Source organism: Dipteris shenzhenensis, chromosome 1, assembly GCF_047967505.1.
Source record: "Dipteris shenzhenensis isolate YYH24624 ecotype China chromosome 1, Dip_SZ_1.0, whole genome shotgun sequence".
Taxonomy (NCBI): Eukaryota; Viridiplantae; Streptophyta; class Polypodiopsida; order Gleicheniales; family Dipteridaceae; genus Dipteris; species Dipteris shenzhenensis.
Window position 1 is genome coordinate 22,165,315 of NC_141596.1, and position 19,155 is coordinate 22,184,469.

The window sequence follows — 19,155 nt, forward strand, 5'->3', positions numbered from 1 at the left end:
AACATGACCTAAGAAAAACAATATCACAGTTTCACCTAGTTCATATCACTAGCAATTCCAAATTAGGGTCCTCGAAATCGTCCTATCAACGTCAAATGACGCCAGGCTATCCAAACGATTCGCAACCTCCAACTAGCCCCTCACGAATCAATTCGCGGGCAGAGGGCAAGGCTTTGCGATGCACTTGGCTTCCACGCCTGATTTGTCACCAACTCATGAGCCCTCCTGGCTCTCACATCCAAAACGCAAGCAGCCTCCAAACCTATGTGTTCAGCCCACGCTCCAAAGAAGCGATCCCTACCAGCTCCGTGAGCTCTTCTGCCCTCCCGCCAACGCGGTACCCTCGCCATTCCGCCTCCCCCCACCTTCTTCTTCTCGCTCACGCTCACACTCAGCCCCTCGCTCACGCTCACGCTCCCTCGCTGCCTCTACGCTCACGCTCTCCCGCTCACATCCCGCTGCCCTCTCCCTCGCAGCTCTCAGCCCCTCGCTCCCCGCTAACCCCTCACTCCCCTCAACCACCCCTCGCTCCCTCGCTCCTTGCTCAGCTCCCTCGCTCTCCCGCTCCCTCGCTCCTTGCTCCCGCGCTCCCTTTCTCCCCGCTCAGCCACCCCTGCTCCCCGCTCAGCCCTGCCCCTCGCTCAGCCCCTCGCTCCTCAGCCACACCTCGCTCCCCGCTACCCCCTCACTCAGCCACCTCCCTCCCTCCTTTTCCGCTCATCCACCGCCCCCCCCCCTTCTCTCCTCCCCTCGCCACCTTCGCTCCCCTTTTCTTTTTTTTTTGGGAACTTCCCCACCAAAAAAAAAAAAAAAAAAAAGAAACCACAACCACCTTTCCCCCCCCCCCCCTAAATCCTCGCCATCTTAGCCTCTCCTCCTTCTCCACTTCTTGGCTGCCTCTCCACCACCTTGCACTGGACGTGCCTCCCATTATGGGGGGGGGAACCGGTGCTCCCGCTCCCGGCTGAACAAGAAAAATGACAATAACAACAACAATAAAAAAAACCAAACGACACAACTCAATTTGGAGGATGTGAACACACGTTACAACCGAAGTGGACTCGGGGTAGACAGCAAGGCAAAGGTAGGACCCGCCTCAGCTTCTTCAGCCTCTATCTCTACCTCAACCTCAACCTCAACTCCTGCTACAGAGTCAGTTTCGTTTTCAGCTCCAACCTCAGCTCCCTCTATCTCTATCTCTATTTCGACTTCAGTCCCTGCTTCAGGCCCAGCTCTAGTTCCAGTCTCAGCTCCATCTACATCTACGATCAGTGACATACTCATGCCCATGGCGCCAATTGTTGTTCCCATTCCCTCTTCTCCTGTTATAGCTCTCGCACAGCTTATGACCCCTACTTCGGAGGTGTCATACACTGGGCCACATTACGCTTCACTCTCCCCTCTCCCTCTCAGTCAGCCCACCCTCCCACACCCCGTTGGGACTGCCTCATCCATTCCACTGTCATCTTCGTTCCTCACTCAGTCACCGTCCAATTTTCGGACTCAGTCCCACTCTTTCATGCCACAGTCACCACAGTTTCAGCATGGACATGGGTGGACTGGAGCCGCATCATACAGTAGCAGGCTAGGGCAATTCGGGAGCAAGCGGGTCTTATTCAAGGACACAAACAGGATATCATGCAGCTCCGACAGGAGGTCACAGCCATACACACTGCCCCAGGGAGTACCCCGATGGTCGAGGCACAGATTGCGAGCATGCAATCTGCTATTGAGGAGACTTCCAGATGGGTTGACATGGCCACAAGGGTCACCGTTTCGGCTACCCTCACGGAGCAGCAACAGAGAGCCAGTAAGGCTCTCAACATCAGAGTACGCGGGATCCCACGCATTGAGGCTACACCGATGGTAGATGTGACTGCGTTCGTGACCGCTACCCTAGGTGTGGCTGAGCACAGGATAAAGAGGGCATGGCGGGTGGTGAGAGATCCCAACCGAGAGCAACCCCTAATCATACGATTTCATTACACTCAGGCAGGACTTTCAACTCTACGACGCAGGTCAGTCCTTCGAGATTAGCCAGAGGTGGAGTTGCAGTCCTTTTCAGATCCACACTTCGGGGGATCATTTCAGTAGAGCAGAGAGATATACATTCCAGATTTCTTTGGATCCGGATACAACACATGGACAGCCAGGATCTGTTTGTCACAGTTTGCTACTTCCCCCTGGAGACCTCCCACTTTGCCACAGATATTCGAGGTGATGATGAGACATCCCCATTTGCTGCCCTTTATCAGTCCATTGTTGACTTTTCTAGCCGCGGAGAAGTCCTTCTAGTGGGGGACTTCAACGCGAGGACAAGGGCCCGTCAGGTACCACTTCTTGATTTAAAAGATGATTCCACTCTACTGGCAGATGTTGACCTTGAGGAGGCAAGTATTGACAGATGGCCCGCTTTAGGTGGTTTCACATGCTTTCCACATGGGGGGGGCTCCAGTGTTGTTGATTACATCATGGGATTCCCTATCTTCACATCTCACATTACTGACTTCACTGTAGCACCTCTCCCCCCAGGGGCTGATCATACATACCTTTTCTTTCGCATCTCCACCTCCCTTCGCACAGCACCTTCCACCCCACTCAGTGCTTACTCCACCTACCATGATATACGCTTTGATCAGGATCACTCACCTTCTTACTCTGGCCGCCTGTACATACTTCTCGCTTATATTGACTTCAAACCCCTTTTAGAGGATCGTGCTGCCCTTGTCACCCGCTCACTACACGAGGCTGCCATTCACGCTTTTTCCCACACCACCCGCCCACCACCCCGTGGAACCATACCCTGTAATAGTTGGTACGATGATGAGTGTAAGGCCTTACGCCGTCAACTCAGATTCGAAACCAAAAACAGTCTTCCGAGGGCACCAGATACGCTACGTGAATACCGTAGACTGGTAGGGAGGAAGAAACTAGACTTCGTTCGTCGAAACGAGGAGGAGCTACTATGATTGGACATGTCATGTCCAGGATTTATGACTTGCAGAGTGTCGACGACTTAGAGCAACAGGACAGGCCGGATTCCGGCGTGATCATGGAACCATGGACCACGTTCTCACGCTCAGATGTATCATCGAGAAGGCGAGGTCACGGAAGCAGAGGGTTTATTGTTGCTTTGTGGATTTCCACAAGGCATTTGACACGGTCCTGAGAGACCGTGTCATACGACGCCTACAGGACTTGGGTTATGACCAGGAGATCATTTGGGCTGTCATGGCACTTTACGAGAGAGTTTCTGGCAGAGTTCAGGCAGGATCCGAGTGGACAGACGAGATCATGAGTATCATCGGGGTCAAACAAGGGTGTCCTTTGTCGCCTACCTTGTTTGGCCTCTACATTGACGAGCTTGAGACAATGATGCAGACACAGGGGGGTGTAGGTTGCTCTCTTGCAGGCACGCTAATCCAGATTTTGCTCTATGCAGATGACGTGGCTCTCTTGTCTTCCTCAGCAGAGGGGCTTCAGAGACACCTAGACGCACTACAGTCCTTTTGTGAGTCTCATGATTTGAAGGTCAACCTAGGTAAAACCAAGGTCATGATCTTCAATACATCTCGAGCCATCATGCGTCAGGAGCAGTTCACATTTGCGAGGTCATCTGTTGAGATAGTTTCATCATACACTTATCTTGGGGTTATCTTCTCCGGACCGAGCTTCACTATGAGACCCGCGATGCAGGCACGCTTGAGTAGAGGGTATGCCTCATTGGCCAGGCTAGAGAGGCAGTGCTTCCGCTCACACTTTCAGGATCCACGCACCAAGGGGTTGCTTTTTGACTCCTTGGCTCACCCAGCGGGGATGTACGGCAGCCCTTGTTGGGGGCCAGACTTGTCGGATACAGAGTGGGACCGTGTGGAGCGGCTACAGGTTCTCATGCTATCACGGATGATTCGTGGTAAGTCATCTGTTCCTCACCCCCTTTACAGCTAGATGCTGCATTTCAAGTCATCACATATCTGTACCGAGTTAGGGAATATGGGGATTATACCTCGGGGCGTAGCAGGCTACTATGGATAGCTCTATCCTCTTCTATGGCACTTGCAGCAGGAGGAGATCAGAGGTGCTAGTATGCACGTACAGAGAGATGGCTTGAGCGACTGGGGCTCCACATGGATAGACTACATCCCTTCCAGTATAGCATGGATGCTCCATTCTCTCCCCTCTTATCACACGAGGTCAACCACGTTATCCGTGAGGATCTACTACAGCTACACACTTTTCGGACCTGGTTGGAACCGAGTGAACTCCCAGTGAAGCTTAGCTTCTACAGAGATCACTTCTTACATATCACAGCGGAGGGTTTCGTTGACCCCACCAGGATACACACAGATTCACCTACCCCACTCGATGAGGATCTCTCTTGGGCAGTTCCGAGTCTCTTCACACAGACTTCGCATCCAGAGCGGCAGAGCAGGGCGACTACCCAGGGAGCGGCGCATATGCACACTATGTGACATACAAGAGGTTGAGACAGAGGAGCATTTCATCTTCAGGTGTCCTGTGTACTATGAGATCCAAGGACGTTTCCACTGCCTCTTTAGGGATAGTTATGGGATTTTAGCCTGTTTCCTCTCCTACCCAGACCAGCGGTGCTTGGCAGGTTTCATTCATGAGGCACTTAGACACCGCGAGAGGATACTCCGAGCACGGAGACAGGCGCAGGCTTCTTCCTCAGTTGATCCCTCTCAGAGCTGTATCACGGAGTTCTTTCAGCTAGATCACATAGACCCCAATGAGACGAGGCCTCAACATGACCGTGACCCGGAGCCCGTGACCCGACAGCTCAGACAGAGGGTCGACACACAGATCACACTTGGAGACATCCCCTCCTTGTTTAGAGTCAGAGCCCGACCGACGGGGGTCACAGTAGCCCTAGTTAGACGCAGAGCTACGACTAGGAGACGTGCTAGGACCGCACCTCTGAGTGGCCGACAGCACTCTATTGCCGACTTCATGCCTCCACTGCCTCATCCATCCTGATATCTTGCTGTTGCTGGGGATGATGATGATATTGATGATGATGCTAAGATTGATATATAGTCGACCATCGACATGACTATGTTGTACTTAGGACTTAGTACTGCCATTCTGCATTTTTGCATTTTTTGCATTTTGCATTTTGCATTGGTATGGATGCTCATTTAGTAGCTCCACTACCACAGCTCGTTGTATCACGATTTTCACAGTCTCATATACCCATCGGTCTTCCGAAGACTTTAATAAACTTTATTTCTTTCTTTCACAGTCTCATATACCCATCGGTCTTCCGAAGACTTTAATAAACTTTATTTCTTTCTTTCTTTCTCTAATGTAGGAGTTGCGACCTCCATTCCCTACCTTGGTGGTCAACTTGTGCTCTAGTATGCCGATCCAAACGAGGCCGTGAGCCCTGTACGGATTGAATTGCAACCACCATCCACCGTTGTTAGCCCATTAGGAGTCCCTTCGTTTCCATTGCTGTGCCCACACGAAGTGATCTTAGACGATTCCAGAACCCCTTGCCTTGTTATTTGCATGGAAGTAAGGCCTTTGGGAATAGAAGGTGCCATGTGGCAATGCACGATCTAGCTTACGCTTGCCCCTCTTTGGACCAGTCCAAAGCCTTCATGTGCATTTAATTCACCCCAAGGCACATTTAATTCCTAGGGGACCTTTGCTCACCTAAGTTCTAACAACCCAAGGTCTTGCCCACATGCAGGATAAAGGTACTCACACCTAAACTTCACATTGTCAGTTGTCCTCGTGACAGGAGGAGATCAAAATGTGGCTCAAGGAGAATATAAGAATGAAGAACTACCAGTACTACTACCAGGCAAGACAAGCATCCACATCTAGCATAGAAATTTATCTCCACGCACACCTTCTAAGGTGGGAATGCAACTTAACTTCGTCAATGAGCGTGTGCAATTCATCCATTTAACATACTTGGTAGTAACTATTAGTATACCGCCATTATGTAGCAGCTTTCAACATGAAGCAGCACACAACTTGTTGAAGAAAACGGAGGAGATAAATCAATCAAATCAAAGAGTTCAAAATAGAGAGTTGATTGGAAAGTAATCCTACATGACCATTGATGTATTTTGGTTCTATGATGTCGCAAATAAAGAGTCTCGAGGAAAACATTTCTCGGAATTCCAATAAGGAATTACTACAAAAAACATATAAAGCCATATATGCAGGGACAAAGTTCACATCCAATATATGCATCTTAGAAGGAAACCTCTTGGCATCGTGAATGTACCCAACATCAGGTTGACATGCTTCAACTAGGAGCCACATTTCCGTACGTGCATGAGAATTCAAGGAATGTAACAACTTTTAAATCGGCCAATGCATCTTAAGTCTCCAAACTTAGAACTTAACAGAGAACGCAAAGTTTTACCGTAAAGTTTTATTCTTGATATGGGCTATTAGTATAGGCAATAGGTGGTTAGAAAACCAAGCATAATCCAGAACCTAAACTGCATGATCTTCTTGGTGGTGCATATATAATGTTGCAAAATCCTTCCTTCTAGCAATTATTAAATTCTTGAAAAGCCTAACAGCAGTTATAGTCTATGACATTTTTCTCAATCGCATGGATTGGTAAAATGCAATACAAATGTAATAAGAGAATCTTGCATCCTCTGTTTAAAATCACTTAAGCAACCATTTCCATACCTTACTCCGATGTCGGTCAGAGTAGCTGATGAATTCTAAAGGCACGCGTGCCCCTCGAGAGAGCTTGGAGAAAACACTTAGAAAGCCATCCACACTAGAGATCTCCTCCCCAGCAAGCTTTTTTATTATTGCATGCCTAGGAACTCCAGCCCTAGAAAGCATATACCTGTTGATATATTGAAACAAAAAAAAAAGCCCATGAAGAATGCCTTTTGAGATCTAGACCAAAAATAATAATTTCCAAAGAATAGAAACTACCAAATGAACTTCCATAACTGTGATTTTGATATATTAACCCCCCAAGATCAAAAAACAACTATGGCCTAGATAAAAACAAATTTAAAACCTGGCCTACTGTAAAAATATTTAACAGCTTTTGGACGGTATGAGGTGCCCTAGGAGGAACCTGGAAATGCACTCATTAATTTCGCATCAGCATTCATGCCATTTTCCTTAGTGCCAAAGTAAGCTACTCAATGCAAAGCATGACGAGTGTTAAACAAGACAACTCCACGCACCTCCATCGGCGCCAGCTGACCCATGTGTCTCCCACTTCACAAAACCTTCTTCCAATGGTTACACTCAGTTACACACAACCGCACCTAGACCCAAGAGAACTTGCTTAACGGCACCTCCTTAATTAGCAATTCAGTCCACGAACCATGAACCTCCACCCAGCCAGGCAGCTCCAATCACCACTCCCCAATTCCATAGTTTGCTCATGCACACAGCCAATCAAGCTGCACCGCAGGGCATACTGAAGCCCTCTCTTGTAGGCACACCATGTCATCCGTAACCCAAGCCTACCCAGCGACTCCACCACAAATGACAGCTAAATTTCAATTAAGCACAGACCTTTGTTCTTCTTTACAGGATACAAGCAGGGTAAGAATTTTCCAAAAACACCAGCCATTCCATTCCCACATGTGATACAAGCACAATGAAGGGGGGAGAGCCACTTTTCCCAAGAGAAATAGCCTTCCCACTATGAAATTCACCTCGTCTCACATAATCTGATGTGCCTTCCCGCATCCAGTCGATGAGATCCCCTTCATGCTTACCCTCTTTTTAGAATTCTCCACTTTCATTATCCTCGAATCTCCTCTATTTCATTTAAACCATACCTTATCCTTTTCGAAACTCACCATTCTACCACTATGGGAACACATCCCAATACAAAAAAAGTATTACCATATCTCCCAATAGACATCTCAGACCCTCAGGATTCTTGTAAGTTGTCGCATCCTGAAGCTTACAGCATTCCCCATCTTCCTCTGGATTCCATGGCGAATGGTGTTATATCTTTCCACATGTGGACACCTTTTGCATAAATTAAAATTCAACACCAATACGTATGCACATACATACATACATAGGAAAGTTTCTTGAACGCTCAATAATGAACTTTGTCACGCGGTTGCTGGGCGGCGAGGTATTGACAATTGTAATGTCATTTGTCATAATGTTGCTTCACCTATTTGCTTGGAATTTCAGTTCACATGCTATTTCTTAAACTTAACCCTATAACAATCAAACAGGTCCGCCCTGGAAAGACCCTATGGTGGGTAGAGGATGCCTTGAGTTCAGGCCCCCGTATTCACAAAATTTTGAAGCTAACCCCTAGAACCTAGCTCAACACATTTTCACCTAGAATCAATTGAATATATCCGTTGAAAATAAAGGTGTTTTCAATTACATTTCTCCTTAAGTCAAGTTACATGTATGAAATAATTTGTTGAGAGTTAAGGGCCTTTAAAATAGCTAATATCCCTTGGTTCAATTGTTCCTGAAATTGCCCTATTTCCAACTACTGTAAACACATAATGACCAAATTTGATAATCTGTGACTAAAAGTGCGATGAGATATTAACTCAACCTTGTTTATCGAAATCCAATGCAACCTGATGCATTGTGAGTTGATCTGCAACCAGAAGCATGATTTGCCCCTCTTAGTACTGAAATGGGAGCTCATGTATACACGCCTTGCCTTTATTAACATGTCTTATTGTAAATTTGTGAGCAGATGCATGCATTTATGAAATCAAGTTAGACTTGGAATGGGAATGGCAATAATTAAATAAGCATGACCATTGATAAACGAACTGGATCCAATCCCACAACGTTTAGCTTTGATTTGGATGGAAAAGAGACCTTTAAATGAACAAAATCAGATAGCCCACTGAAAACACAATAACCAGCTTCTTGACATAAATAGAAAAGGGTTTTCCCAGAAAGCTGGTTTCAGGGCCAGAACAGACAACATAGAAACATATCCAAAGCTTATCTGTGACACAAAGATTCCCAAGAAATGACGAGATTTAGTTCCACAATGGCAAAAGCAGCGCTACAAAGAACAATTTCAGACAGCTCACTGAAGTGGAAGCGAAGCATCATAATGACTATGATGTGTTTAGAACAATGTTTTTGAAATTGGTTTCTATGACCAAACAGCAAAAAAAAGCTTTAGACAACCTACTACAATTTCCTAGAAGTGACAAAAAAGAGGATGGACCCTTTTTCCCATACAAAACAGAAGGGGGAAAAGCTTCATTTGAAAACATACCCTGGTTCAGCAACGTACACCAGACCACATGTGAATCGAAAATTTCGTGCCTGTAAAGAAGCAATAAAGCAAAACCAAAAGTTACGAATAAGTGCTACTATTTGACTTCCAGAGAAAGACGATAACAACCTGTGTCCTGAAACCCAAAGATCGCCATTAGCAAGAAGTTCCATAATCCATGTGCTGGCTTGGGTGGTCGCAAGGTAATCATGCAAATCAAAGGCACAATACTTATGCAGTTTTATGTTACCAGTGGCAATAAGCCTGGTTTCAATCAAATACTCAAAGAGATGTCCATTTGATTGTTGCTACCTCAAAGAAGATAGCATATTATGAGGCATGTGTCTCCATCGTTCTTTGTGTCTCAAAATAATCTAAAAGACTTCTATACCTCCATCCTTCAGCAAGCTTTCCTGGCATTCTGGCACTCAATTTTTACACTAGAGTTTATGCTCAGTTGCAAATGACTGAAGAAACTGTACAGCGTGCCTTTGACAAGAATTCCTTGTTCCGGTCGTTTTTCAAAATCATGGTCACAAAAAAATAACTGCCATTGAAGTAGAAAGGTTCTGACACATTGCAAGTATTTCTACTGCAAAGAGAGCTGTTGAATAGTTGAACAGTGGCATGCCTTTGACATGAATTTCTTGCTTAGGTGGATTTTCAAAATCATAGTCACAAAAATCTGACTGCCATTGAAGTAGAAAGGCTCTGAAGCATTGCAAGTATTTCTACTGCAAAGAGAGCTATTGCATCATTGAACAGCCCACGTCAATATTTCTTAACCCGTGTCATGCATCATACTGTGTAAAATGACTCCTCTTAATTGGTAATTACTTATTGCGTACTTTGAATTTTGTAATTTTAATCATTGATTTGGCATAGTTGGGAAAATATGTGCACATTTTTTTCTAACTTTTCAGACCGGTAGTAGTTTTGCTAGGATCTAGCATTTGAGAGTTGACCCTTGGCATAGGGGGTACAGGAATTAGTGTCCCACAAGTTCGAAAGTACCCCTACAAGGGCAAAAGACCACACCCCACCTACTGAATACACGAATCAGGAACTGATCAAATGCATAGAATGTACATCGACTCAGCGGCTATTTGATAGAGAATGTTTACAGTGCTTGGGGTGTGGGCTTGTGTGATGAAAGAGATCAGAGGCAAGACAAGACAACAAACTCAAGAGGCCTATAGGACATGAGAGAAGGTCAACCAAACTTCCAGTCTAGGACTAATCCTAGAGTAGCACCGTTGGATAGAACCAGTGGTGAAAACAGAAATCAAATCAGGGTTGTATTGATCACTCAAACACTGTTTTAGAGTCATGAATATTTTGGACAGATTAGAGGGCTGAATGCCATAATGCATTAAAGTAACATGTACCATAAATCAACAGGTGGCGTATCATTTGACACCTGGCACGAAAAAGACATTGGCATAGGTTGAACGTAACGTAGGTGACACATGCAAAGTGGCGCACGGCATGGTAAAGCCAGATGGCACATACCACGTGCGAGCCATCCTTGGGGAGTGGGCCCATGACATGAAAGAGATAAAACCATACAGGACAAGATGACAGACTCAATAGGCCTATGATATGAGAGAAGTCCGACCAAACTTCTAGTCTAGAACTAGTCCTAGACTAGCACCATTGGAAAGATTAACTTATCAGAAAACCAATGGTGAAATCAAAAATCAAACCTTCATAGTATTGATCACTCAAATACTATTTTAAATTCTTTGACAGATTAGAGGGCTGAAAACCATAGTTTATTGAAATAACACATGAATAATCAGCAAGGGACCTGTCATTTGAAATGTACAACAGCTCAAATGTGGCACAAGTAATGTGATATAAGTAAAACATGGCGTACCTCTCTCTTCCCCTCTTGGAGAAGGAACCGCTCTGTCTTTCTAGCAGCAACTCTCGTCTATTACAACCAGCAGATGTCCTCAGTTACAGCCAGTTCTCTCATCAGCTACAGCCAGCAGCTCTACTTAATTCAGCTAGCAGTTCTCGCATCAGTTATAGCCAGTTCTGTGCTCTAGTTACAGCCAATTCTATGCTCAGTTCAAGCCATTTTATGCACACCTCTATGCTCAGGTAAAGCCAGTCCTATGCGTGGTTATTAAACTTCTCTGCTCAGTTACAGCTCTCTTTATGCTCCACTGTGACAAGCCTCTATGTGCAGTTTGTGACAGTCGTATGCTCTCTTTTACAGCCAGCTATACAGCATAAGACAGTCAAGAGGACAAGGACACACTACCTGAAGCCTTCTCTGAGCTCTCCATTCAGCCTCTAAATACATACATAGATCAGAGAGCTGCTCTTTCATTGCATACAGTCTGTGGCTGGGCTGTATTCTCTGAAATTTTATTACAAGAATGTTCATGAATAGAGATTTAAGTTTTATTACACTGATGATTGGAAACATTGAAGATTGTTCAGGCATCTTCCCTCACGATTGAACAGCCTTTAGAAAGCAAGAAACAGAGAGGAGCCCCATTGAGTTATGTTGTAGATAGAATGGTCTACTGATGTACGTTCTGCCTCAATACATTATCAGAGTACTGATGTTAAGGTCAGGAGCTCTGCTTGAAGCCCTCGTGAGCCTTGGCTCTGTCATACTAGTTTCTTTACGGCTTCCTTCACGATACAGTGGTGAAGAGGTTGGAGGTAGCCAAGCGAGAATGCTCTTCATAGCAACTGCATGCTGGCTTGGGGACATCATATAACATGGTTTCATAGGCCTTCCAACGAGTAGGATCCTCAATGGGACAGGTTGATGATATTATGGCCACCTGCATGGGGACTGCAGGTACAGCACTCTGTTCCTGGCCATCCCTGTAAGCCATGGTATACTACCATCTCATGGACTGCACACCTGTCAAGAAAAAATTGGTCATAATGTGTGACATGGGTCTGGACATGTGTCCTCAACTGTGCATCTGACCATCTCCTTAGACGTGAGCCAAAAGGAGATTCCAGACGTGCATCTGACCATCTCCTCAGACCTTCCTAAGGCCAGGACTTCCCTTGAATTTTCCCTTTTCGCTAATATATCCTGTCTTATTTTGGCATCCTTGAACTTGATATTTAGGGGTTCTCTCGGGTGTCATCCTCTCCCACTCTCCGTGCAATCTTGATTTCTGTCAAAAAAATTCACATGAAATCCATGCCTGTCTCCAAAGGGCTGGTTGCATCATCTTTAATCTCGTTTTGAGATTAAGAATTTTTTATTCCTCCTTCCTTGAATGTCTCCTAATGACTTACTGAGGTTTATGTGTGTCTACCCCGAGATCATGTCTAGGATTCCTTGGCAAGTGCCTCCATTTTCTTAGATTCTTCTATCACCTACCTTGGGTATTCTTCCCTCCTCAAGGGTTTTTTTCAAAGCTCCCTTTTCAAGCTCTTGCACTTTTAGCTCAAGTACATTGAGAATAGAGGCTTCTACAGACATTTTAAGAGTCTCATTTCTCTTTTTCTATACCCTCGCATTTTCGTGAAGGTGGCCATCTTCCCAATGCACAAGATAATGCATTCTTTCTCTTGGTAATGCAATCCCTTACTGATGTGGGAGATGGTGTCCTGGTTGAGCTTGAGGCATCTTCTTGAAGGCCTCTTCCAAAGCTTTGATGTATCCCCCCCATCTACCTCCTTCCGATCGTGCTTCCCCAAAATATAAAAGAGCAAGACAGATGGAATGCTACATTTTTGGTTTTTTGTTTAATGGGGAAAAGATTAGGATGCAAATCTTGACGGAAATTGAATTCTGTCAATTTCTCTCCGGTTACATCAATGAAATTCCTTTAGAGTTCGTCAATGGAACATCTTTGAGGCCTATTTTTTTGCGTGGGATTGTCTTGCCACTTTAAGGATAAGGGGTGATAGGGGCTCATGGAGTGGGGTGGTAGGGGTTTTGACTAATTGTTAAATTAATGGGATCTAAGAAGAGGAGTGAACTTTTTAAGCTAACGCTAGAGTTTAGGAGGCTCGTGGTTTTTTACTTGTCAAAACTAATGGTAACTAAGAAGAGGGATGAACTTTTGATGCTGACGCTAGATTGTCAAATAGGAGGGGCAAGGACCATTTTTTGTCTAAGAGGTGGTGCACTTTGAAGAAGGCACCTGCATTCGACAACATGGAGATTCCTCCACAAATAGATGAGGATCTATCAACCCATAGTTTGCTCAAAACTTGGGATTGAGGATCTTTCAACACTTTTCTTGCTTGATGATACACAAATTTATATCATATGGCTAGCACAAAGTCATAGCTACTGAAGACAAAGGTGAAGCACAAGTCTTGATCACTTGTCTTTAGATATTGCCATGATCCCAAGTGCTGATGTCATACTTAGGAATGCCTAGTTAATCCTCAATTTGATTACACAGAGAACATCCTGACCATTTAATACAAGGGTCAAGATTTGAGCATTTCAGCCGGAGTTTCAAGAAAATATTCCTATTATAAGCCATTAACTATCTTCAGAAAATGTTAGAAAAGGGATATGTTCTTTCCTCATTTATGTTGCTGAAAGACGTTCCAGAAGGCAAGAGGTTAAACTTTCTTAAAGACTTCCCAAATAGTTTCTCACAAGAGTTCCCTACCCAGCTTCCACCAAAAAAGGCCTGAAGACCCTAAGATTGACTTAGTCACTGGATGTTTTCCACCTGTCAAACCCGACAAGATGAGATGTTCAAGCAAGTTAAAGAACTTTTAGAGAAAGCAGAGGGCCTTTGAGATCAAGGAAGGCCAATGGATTTTCCTTAAGATTGAAAAAGCCACACTGACAGCATTATCTGCAGTACTTTGAGGCCTTTGAAGGCATTTTGGAGCAGTCTTTTGGCTTCCAGCATATCTACATTAGCCGTCTTTCACATAGGCAACTTCTTTTTCCATTTCGAAGTGCTCTTGTGAGCCGTTTTGAGGGGTCTGGACCTGTTGCAGCACTCAGTTCCACATCTCGAGGTTGCTGCTGCCCTTTGAAGTCATTTACAGCATCGACTTTGCTGTCTTGGTTCTGCTGTGTACATTTCGGAGCACCCCAGGCCATTGATTGCTTGCTGCAAACATCTACAAAGACCTAGACCAGCCAACTCATTTGCTGGTTATCCATTTCAGGCTGCCGTCCACTCTCACGAAGCTATTTTAAATCATGACCTCCCTGTCTTCAAATTCTATCCTTGTGAAGAAGTTTAAAGGGGAAGGTTTTCCCACATGGAAAACCAAAATGCAGCTTCTCCTTATGCGTGAAGGAGTTTAGGATGTTGATGATGACCAAGTTGAGTTACTTGATCAACAACACCAAAGGATTGGAAGCAGCAGAATGCTAAGGCCACTGCCCTCATTGGTCTTTGCTTAGCTGACTCTCTCACCCATCATGTGGATTTCAAGTCAACAGCTAAGCAGATTTGGAGTCACCTCTGGACTTTTTTTGGTAATAAAATCACCAACTCTAAAGTTTTTTTGAAGCTCAAATTTTATGATCTGAAAATGGAAGAGAGTGATGGGTTGAGTGATCATCTAGCCCGGTTTCAATCTCTTGTTCAACAACTCTTAAGTTTGAAAAGTGTCTCTGATGATGAAGATAAGATGGCCGTCCTTATTAAGAGTATGCATGGAATTTCTCGCTTCGAGCACACTCTTGAGATCTTTCATCTTGCCACTACCACGTTTGATGATATTGAAACCGGCCTCTAATCACTCAGAGGAAAGTAGAACTAAACCTTTAATCACTTCAGCACTTATTTACAGCTCACAAAGCATATATCACAACCATTAACCATTGCATGATCACCATTTGGCATTTACCCATTTGTTCACAAACAAAACCACTGAAAAAGGGATGGAGGCTAGAATGCCCCTGCTTAACAAACATAGACAAGTGCACCCGATTGGCCCCAAACACCGTGGCGCCCCTTTCGGTATTTCTTTATATTTCACAGTGAAATGATTACAAGTTGCATCTGGCCCTTCCCTACAACTGAGCACGCAACCCCAATTCACAAAGCCTTCACAGGGCTTTCAAGCATAGAACATCACATAAGTGCACTTAACCCATAGGCTCAATCCAAAGGCATTCTCTTTTCCAAGTGCAATTCCATTGGCTGTCCAGATGCAATCACACTGCACCCCCGCTGCACTCTCTTTGAGTGGTTTCCAGATGGCATTCACAAAGCTTTTCAAAGCTCCAAAATAAAATCAGCAAAGTACCCAACCAAAGAATGACTCATGTAGCACTGCCTGGGCACCTGTGAGCCAAGAAAGAGGTGACACACGAGGCAAGTCCTCAATCGCCAAGAGGACATAGTAGCCAATGCCCAATTGCATTCTCAGCCAAAGAGGAGTGCAAAGGCATGAAGAAAGAGCATTTACAAGAGCCGACCAGCAAGAATTCCACTGAAAAATGCAAAAAGAAGCACTTCTGTCGCAAAGAAATGGGAGTTCTTGGGCTCAAAAGAAGCGTGCTTCAGAGAGGAATGCATTGAGAAGGTTTTGGAGAAGTTTCATCGCCGGAAAGTCCTCCAAAACTGAGAAAAAACAGTCAACCAGCGCGTGGGACCACTCGAAATTCAACAGAACGCTGTAGCTTTGCAAGAGGAGAGGCCCAGGATCTCTGTAGCTTTCTATCTCTGTGTGCCAGAATCTGCTCTGGGACCAGAAGTTCATCCTGTTCTTCCACTTCAGGCTGCACCTCATCAGGTAAATCCTCCGGAATATCTCCATGATATTGCTTTAACAAGCTCACATAAAAGACATTATGTATCTTCCAATGCGGAGGCAACTTCAGCCTGTAAGCTACCTCGTTTATCTTTTCAGAAACCTGAAAAGGACCATAGTAACGCATGTTCAGCTTTGTGTACAACCTTTCCTTGCCTTTCTTATTTTTCAGCCTTGCCTTCTGAAAACACAGCAAAACCCAATCACCTTCTGTGAATACCAATTCCCTGCGGTGCTTATCTGCTGCTCTTTTCTGCTTGTCCTGACTTCTTTGCAAGGCATATTTGATCTTCTTGTAAGCCTCTTCAAGGCTTTCCACAAAACGATCAGCTTCGAAGATTTTCTCTTTTGTATGCAAAATGGGAGGTATCTTCCTGGCACCTTCCACTATTTCAAAAGGTGCTTTACCTGTGGATGTGTGCACCGTATTATTGTAAGCATATTCCAGCAAAGGCAAATAATGCTCCCATTTGCTTTTGTGGTCTGAGACATAGCATTTAAACATATCCAAGATGGTAGAGTTTTCCTGCTCCGATTGTCCATCAGACTGAGGGTGAAAAGATGACGAAAAAGAGGCTGGTCATCCTCGGATCTCTATCACTGATTATGGATTCAGGCATCCCATGATACTTGAAGACATGCTGCAGAAACAATTTGGCCATTTGATTTGCTGTAATTTTCTTTCTTACTGGCACAAAGTGGGCTTGTTTGCTAAACCTGCAAATTATTGTCCACAATCCATCATGTCCGAGTACGTGGAAGATCAAACACAAAATCCATAGCTATGCTTTTGCCATGTCTGTCCGGAATTGGCAAAGGGTGTAACAACCCAGGTGCCTTCTGCCTGTCAAACTTTACTTTCTGACAAACCATGCATGTTCTCACATATTCTTCCACATCTTTCCTCAAAGATGGCCAATAAAAGTATTGCTCCACTGCTGTAATTGTTGTTGTAATTCCCCTATGTCCTGCATATGGAGGAGCATGACTTTATTATGACTTTCCATTATTACCCGGCACATGTACAATTTAAAAATGAAACATTGAGAGGAAGTTAGCCCATCTCATGTGCTTTTCAGATAATTTTCTCTGCGTGAGAAAATATTTAAGTGACTGATGATCTGTCTGCACATAAAAATCAGCTCCAAGAAGGTAATGTTTCCATGTGGTTAAAGCATGTATCACTGCTAACATTTCCTTCTCGTATGTCTGCAAGTACAATTCAGCATCTTTGAGAACTCTACTCTCATATGCAACCACTCTGCCATCCTGCATCAAAGTGCCTCCTATGCTGTTCCCACATGCATCACAAGTTACAGCAAAGGGTTTTGCAAGATCTAGCAAGATAATAACGGGTTTAGAACACAACTTTTGCTTCAGCTCTTCAAAAGCTGCATTTTCCTTTGGTCCCCACCGAAACGGTACAGCTTTCTTTTGTAAAGCATGCAAGGGAGAAGCAATTTCTGCAAAGTACTTTATAAACCGATAGTATGAACACAACCCAAGGAAGCTTCTGACTTCATGCAGATTTTTCAAAATTGGCCAACTCCTTATGGCCTCAACTTTTGCAGGATCCATCTTGACTCCATTCTTTGACACTATATGACCGAGAAAATGAATCTTATGCATAAAGAACTCACTTTTCTTGGTGTTTATTAATAGCTTGTGTCTTTTCAACTCTTAAAACACAATAGTGAGGTGTTTCCTGTGCTCCTGCTCATTTTTAGAGAACACAATGATGTCATCGAAGAAAGTGCCCATAAACTTTCTGTGTGCTCTAAAAATTCTGTCCATCATTCTATTGAAAGTGGCACGTACATTAGTCAAACCAAAAGGCATCAAAAGGAACTCATATAAGCCAAATGAAGTGCGGAAGGCAGTCTTGTAGACATTTTCAGGCCGTATCCTTATCTGATGGTATCCACTTTTAAGGTCAATACGACTGAACATTGAGGAACCTTCCAACCGATCCAATATATCATCAATGTGTGGAATTGGAAAACGGTTCTTAATTGTGACTTTATTCAAAGCCCTATAATCAATACACATTCTCCAACTACTATCCTTCTTTTGCACAAGCAACACAAGGGAACAGTAAGGAGAATTACGTCGCTGTATTAATTCCTTTTCCAAGAGCTCCTTCGCTTGTGACATTATCTCTTCCTGTTGTGCCTTACTGACACGATAGGGAGGTATATTAGGCGGTGAGCTTCCTGGAATTATATCAATTTGATGATCCTCGGGCCTCTTGGGAGGTAATTCTTGAGGAAGTGCATCTGAGAAACAATCCTGAAAATCTGAAATAAAAGCAGCCCTTTCTCTATCTAAAGCAGAAAGAGTAGAGCCTTCCTGAACTGGTTGGTTGTCCTCTTTGACAAAAATCAAGTACGCTAAAATATGACGCTTTATTACATTGGAAATACAAGAAGCTGAAACTACAGGGATGGACTCCCCTTTCAACTTTACATCAAGTACATGATTTTTGCCTCTATGAGTTAAAGAATTCTTCTTGTTTCTCATCTGCACATCAGCCCCCACCCTGTACATCCAAGGCATCCCAAGCAAAGCATCACACTCTGGCAAAGGCATAATGTAGAAGTCCTCTGCATCCTGATATCCCTGGATATGCATCCTCAACTTGCCAATGATAGGAGTGACAGGTGTGTTGAGTTCAGGGTTGGCCATATCACACATGCCGGATGGCCCCATTTCCTCAGGCTTGATGCCAAGCCTTCCTGCCATATCAAGAGTTATGAAATTCGCCTTTGCCCCAGAATCAAAGAAAAACAAACAATTCTGATTTCTGATTTTTCCCCATGCTCTGCGCATCTCAGTCTTTTTCATCATGTGCATGTGGCAAACTCCCAATCACATTTCGAAGAAGTCCTGCGGAAGGTTTAGGCCTTTTGCCCTTCCGATCAGCCTATTTATCACCATTCTTATCATCATCTAACCTGTCTCTTTTCTTGAATGGGCAATCATAAGAGCAGTGTCCCTCTCCTTTGCATATAAAACATTTGTTTTGCTCCATGAGTGACTTTTCTCTTCATCAGATAACTTGGTACGGGGCTGTTTATTAGGCTGTCCACACCTTTGACCAGCTTTGAATTGGGCTTTTCCTCCCTTTTGGAACGGTCGTTTGCCATAATTTTTATTTTCAGATTTGATGTCCTTATCCTGGT

At 44.4% G+C, this 19,155-nt stretch overlaps 1 protein-coding gene across 3 annotated transcripts in view; it reads right to left on the bottom strand.

Moving 5' to 3' along the window:
* The window catches only part of DEG7 (DegP protease 7), a 118,163-nt gene that overhangs the window by 32,050 nt on the left and 66,958 nt on the right, over window positions 1–19,155 (bottom strand). For all 3 annotated transcript variants that reach the window (XM_087373231.1, XM_087373224.1, XM_087373220.1), the window contains exons 13-14: window positions 9,245–9,294; window positions 6,682–6,847 (exon numbers count right to left, since the gene is read on the bottom strand). In XM_087373231.1, the coding sequence (XP_087229357.1) occupies window positions 6,682–6,847; window positions 9,245–9,294 (216 nt within the window). The remainder of the gene's footprint in view (window positions 1–6,681; window positions 6,848–9,244; window positions 9,295–19,155) is intronic.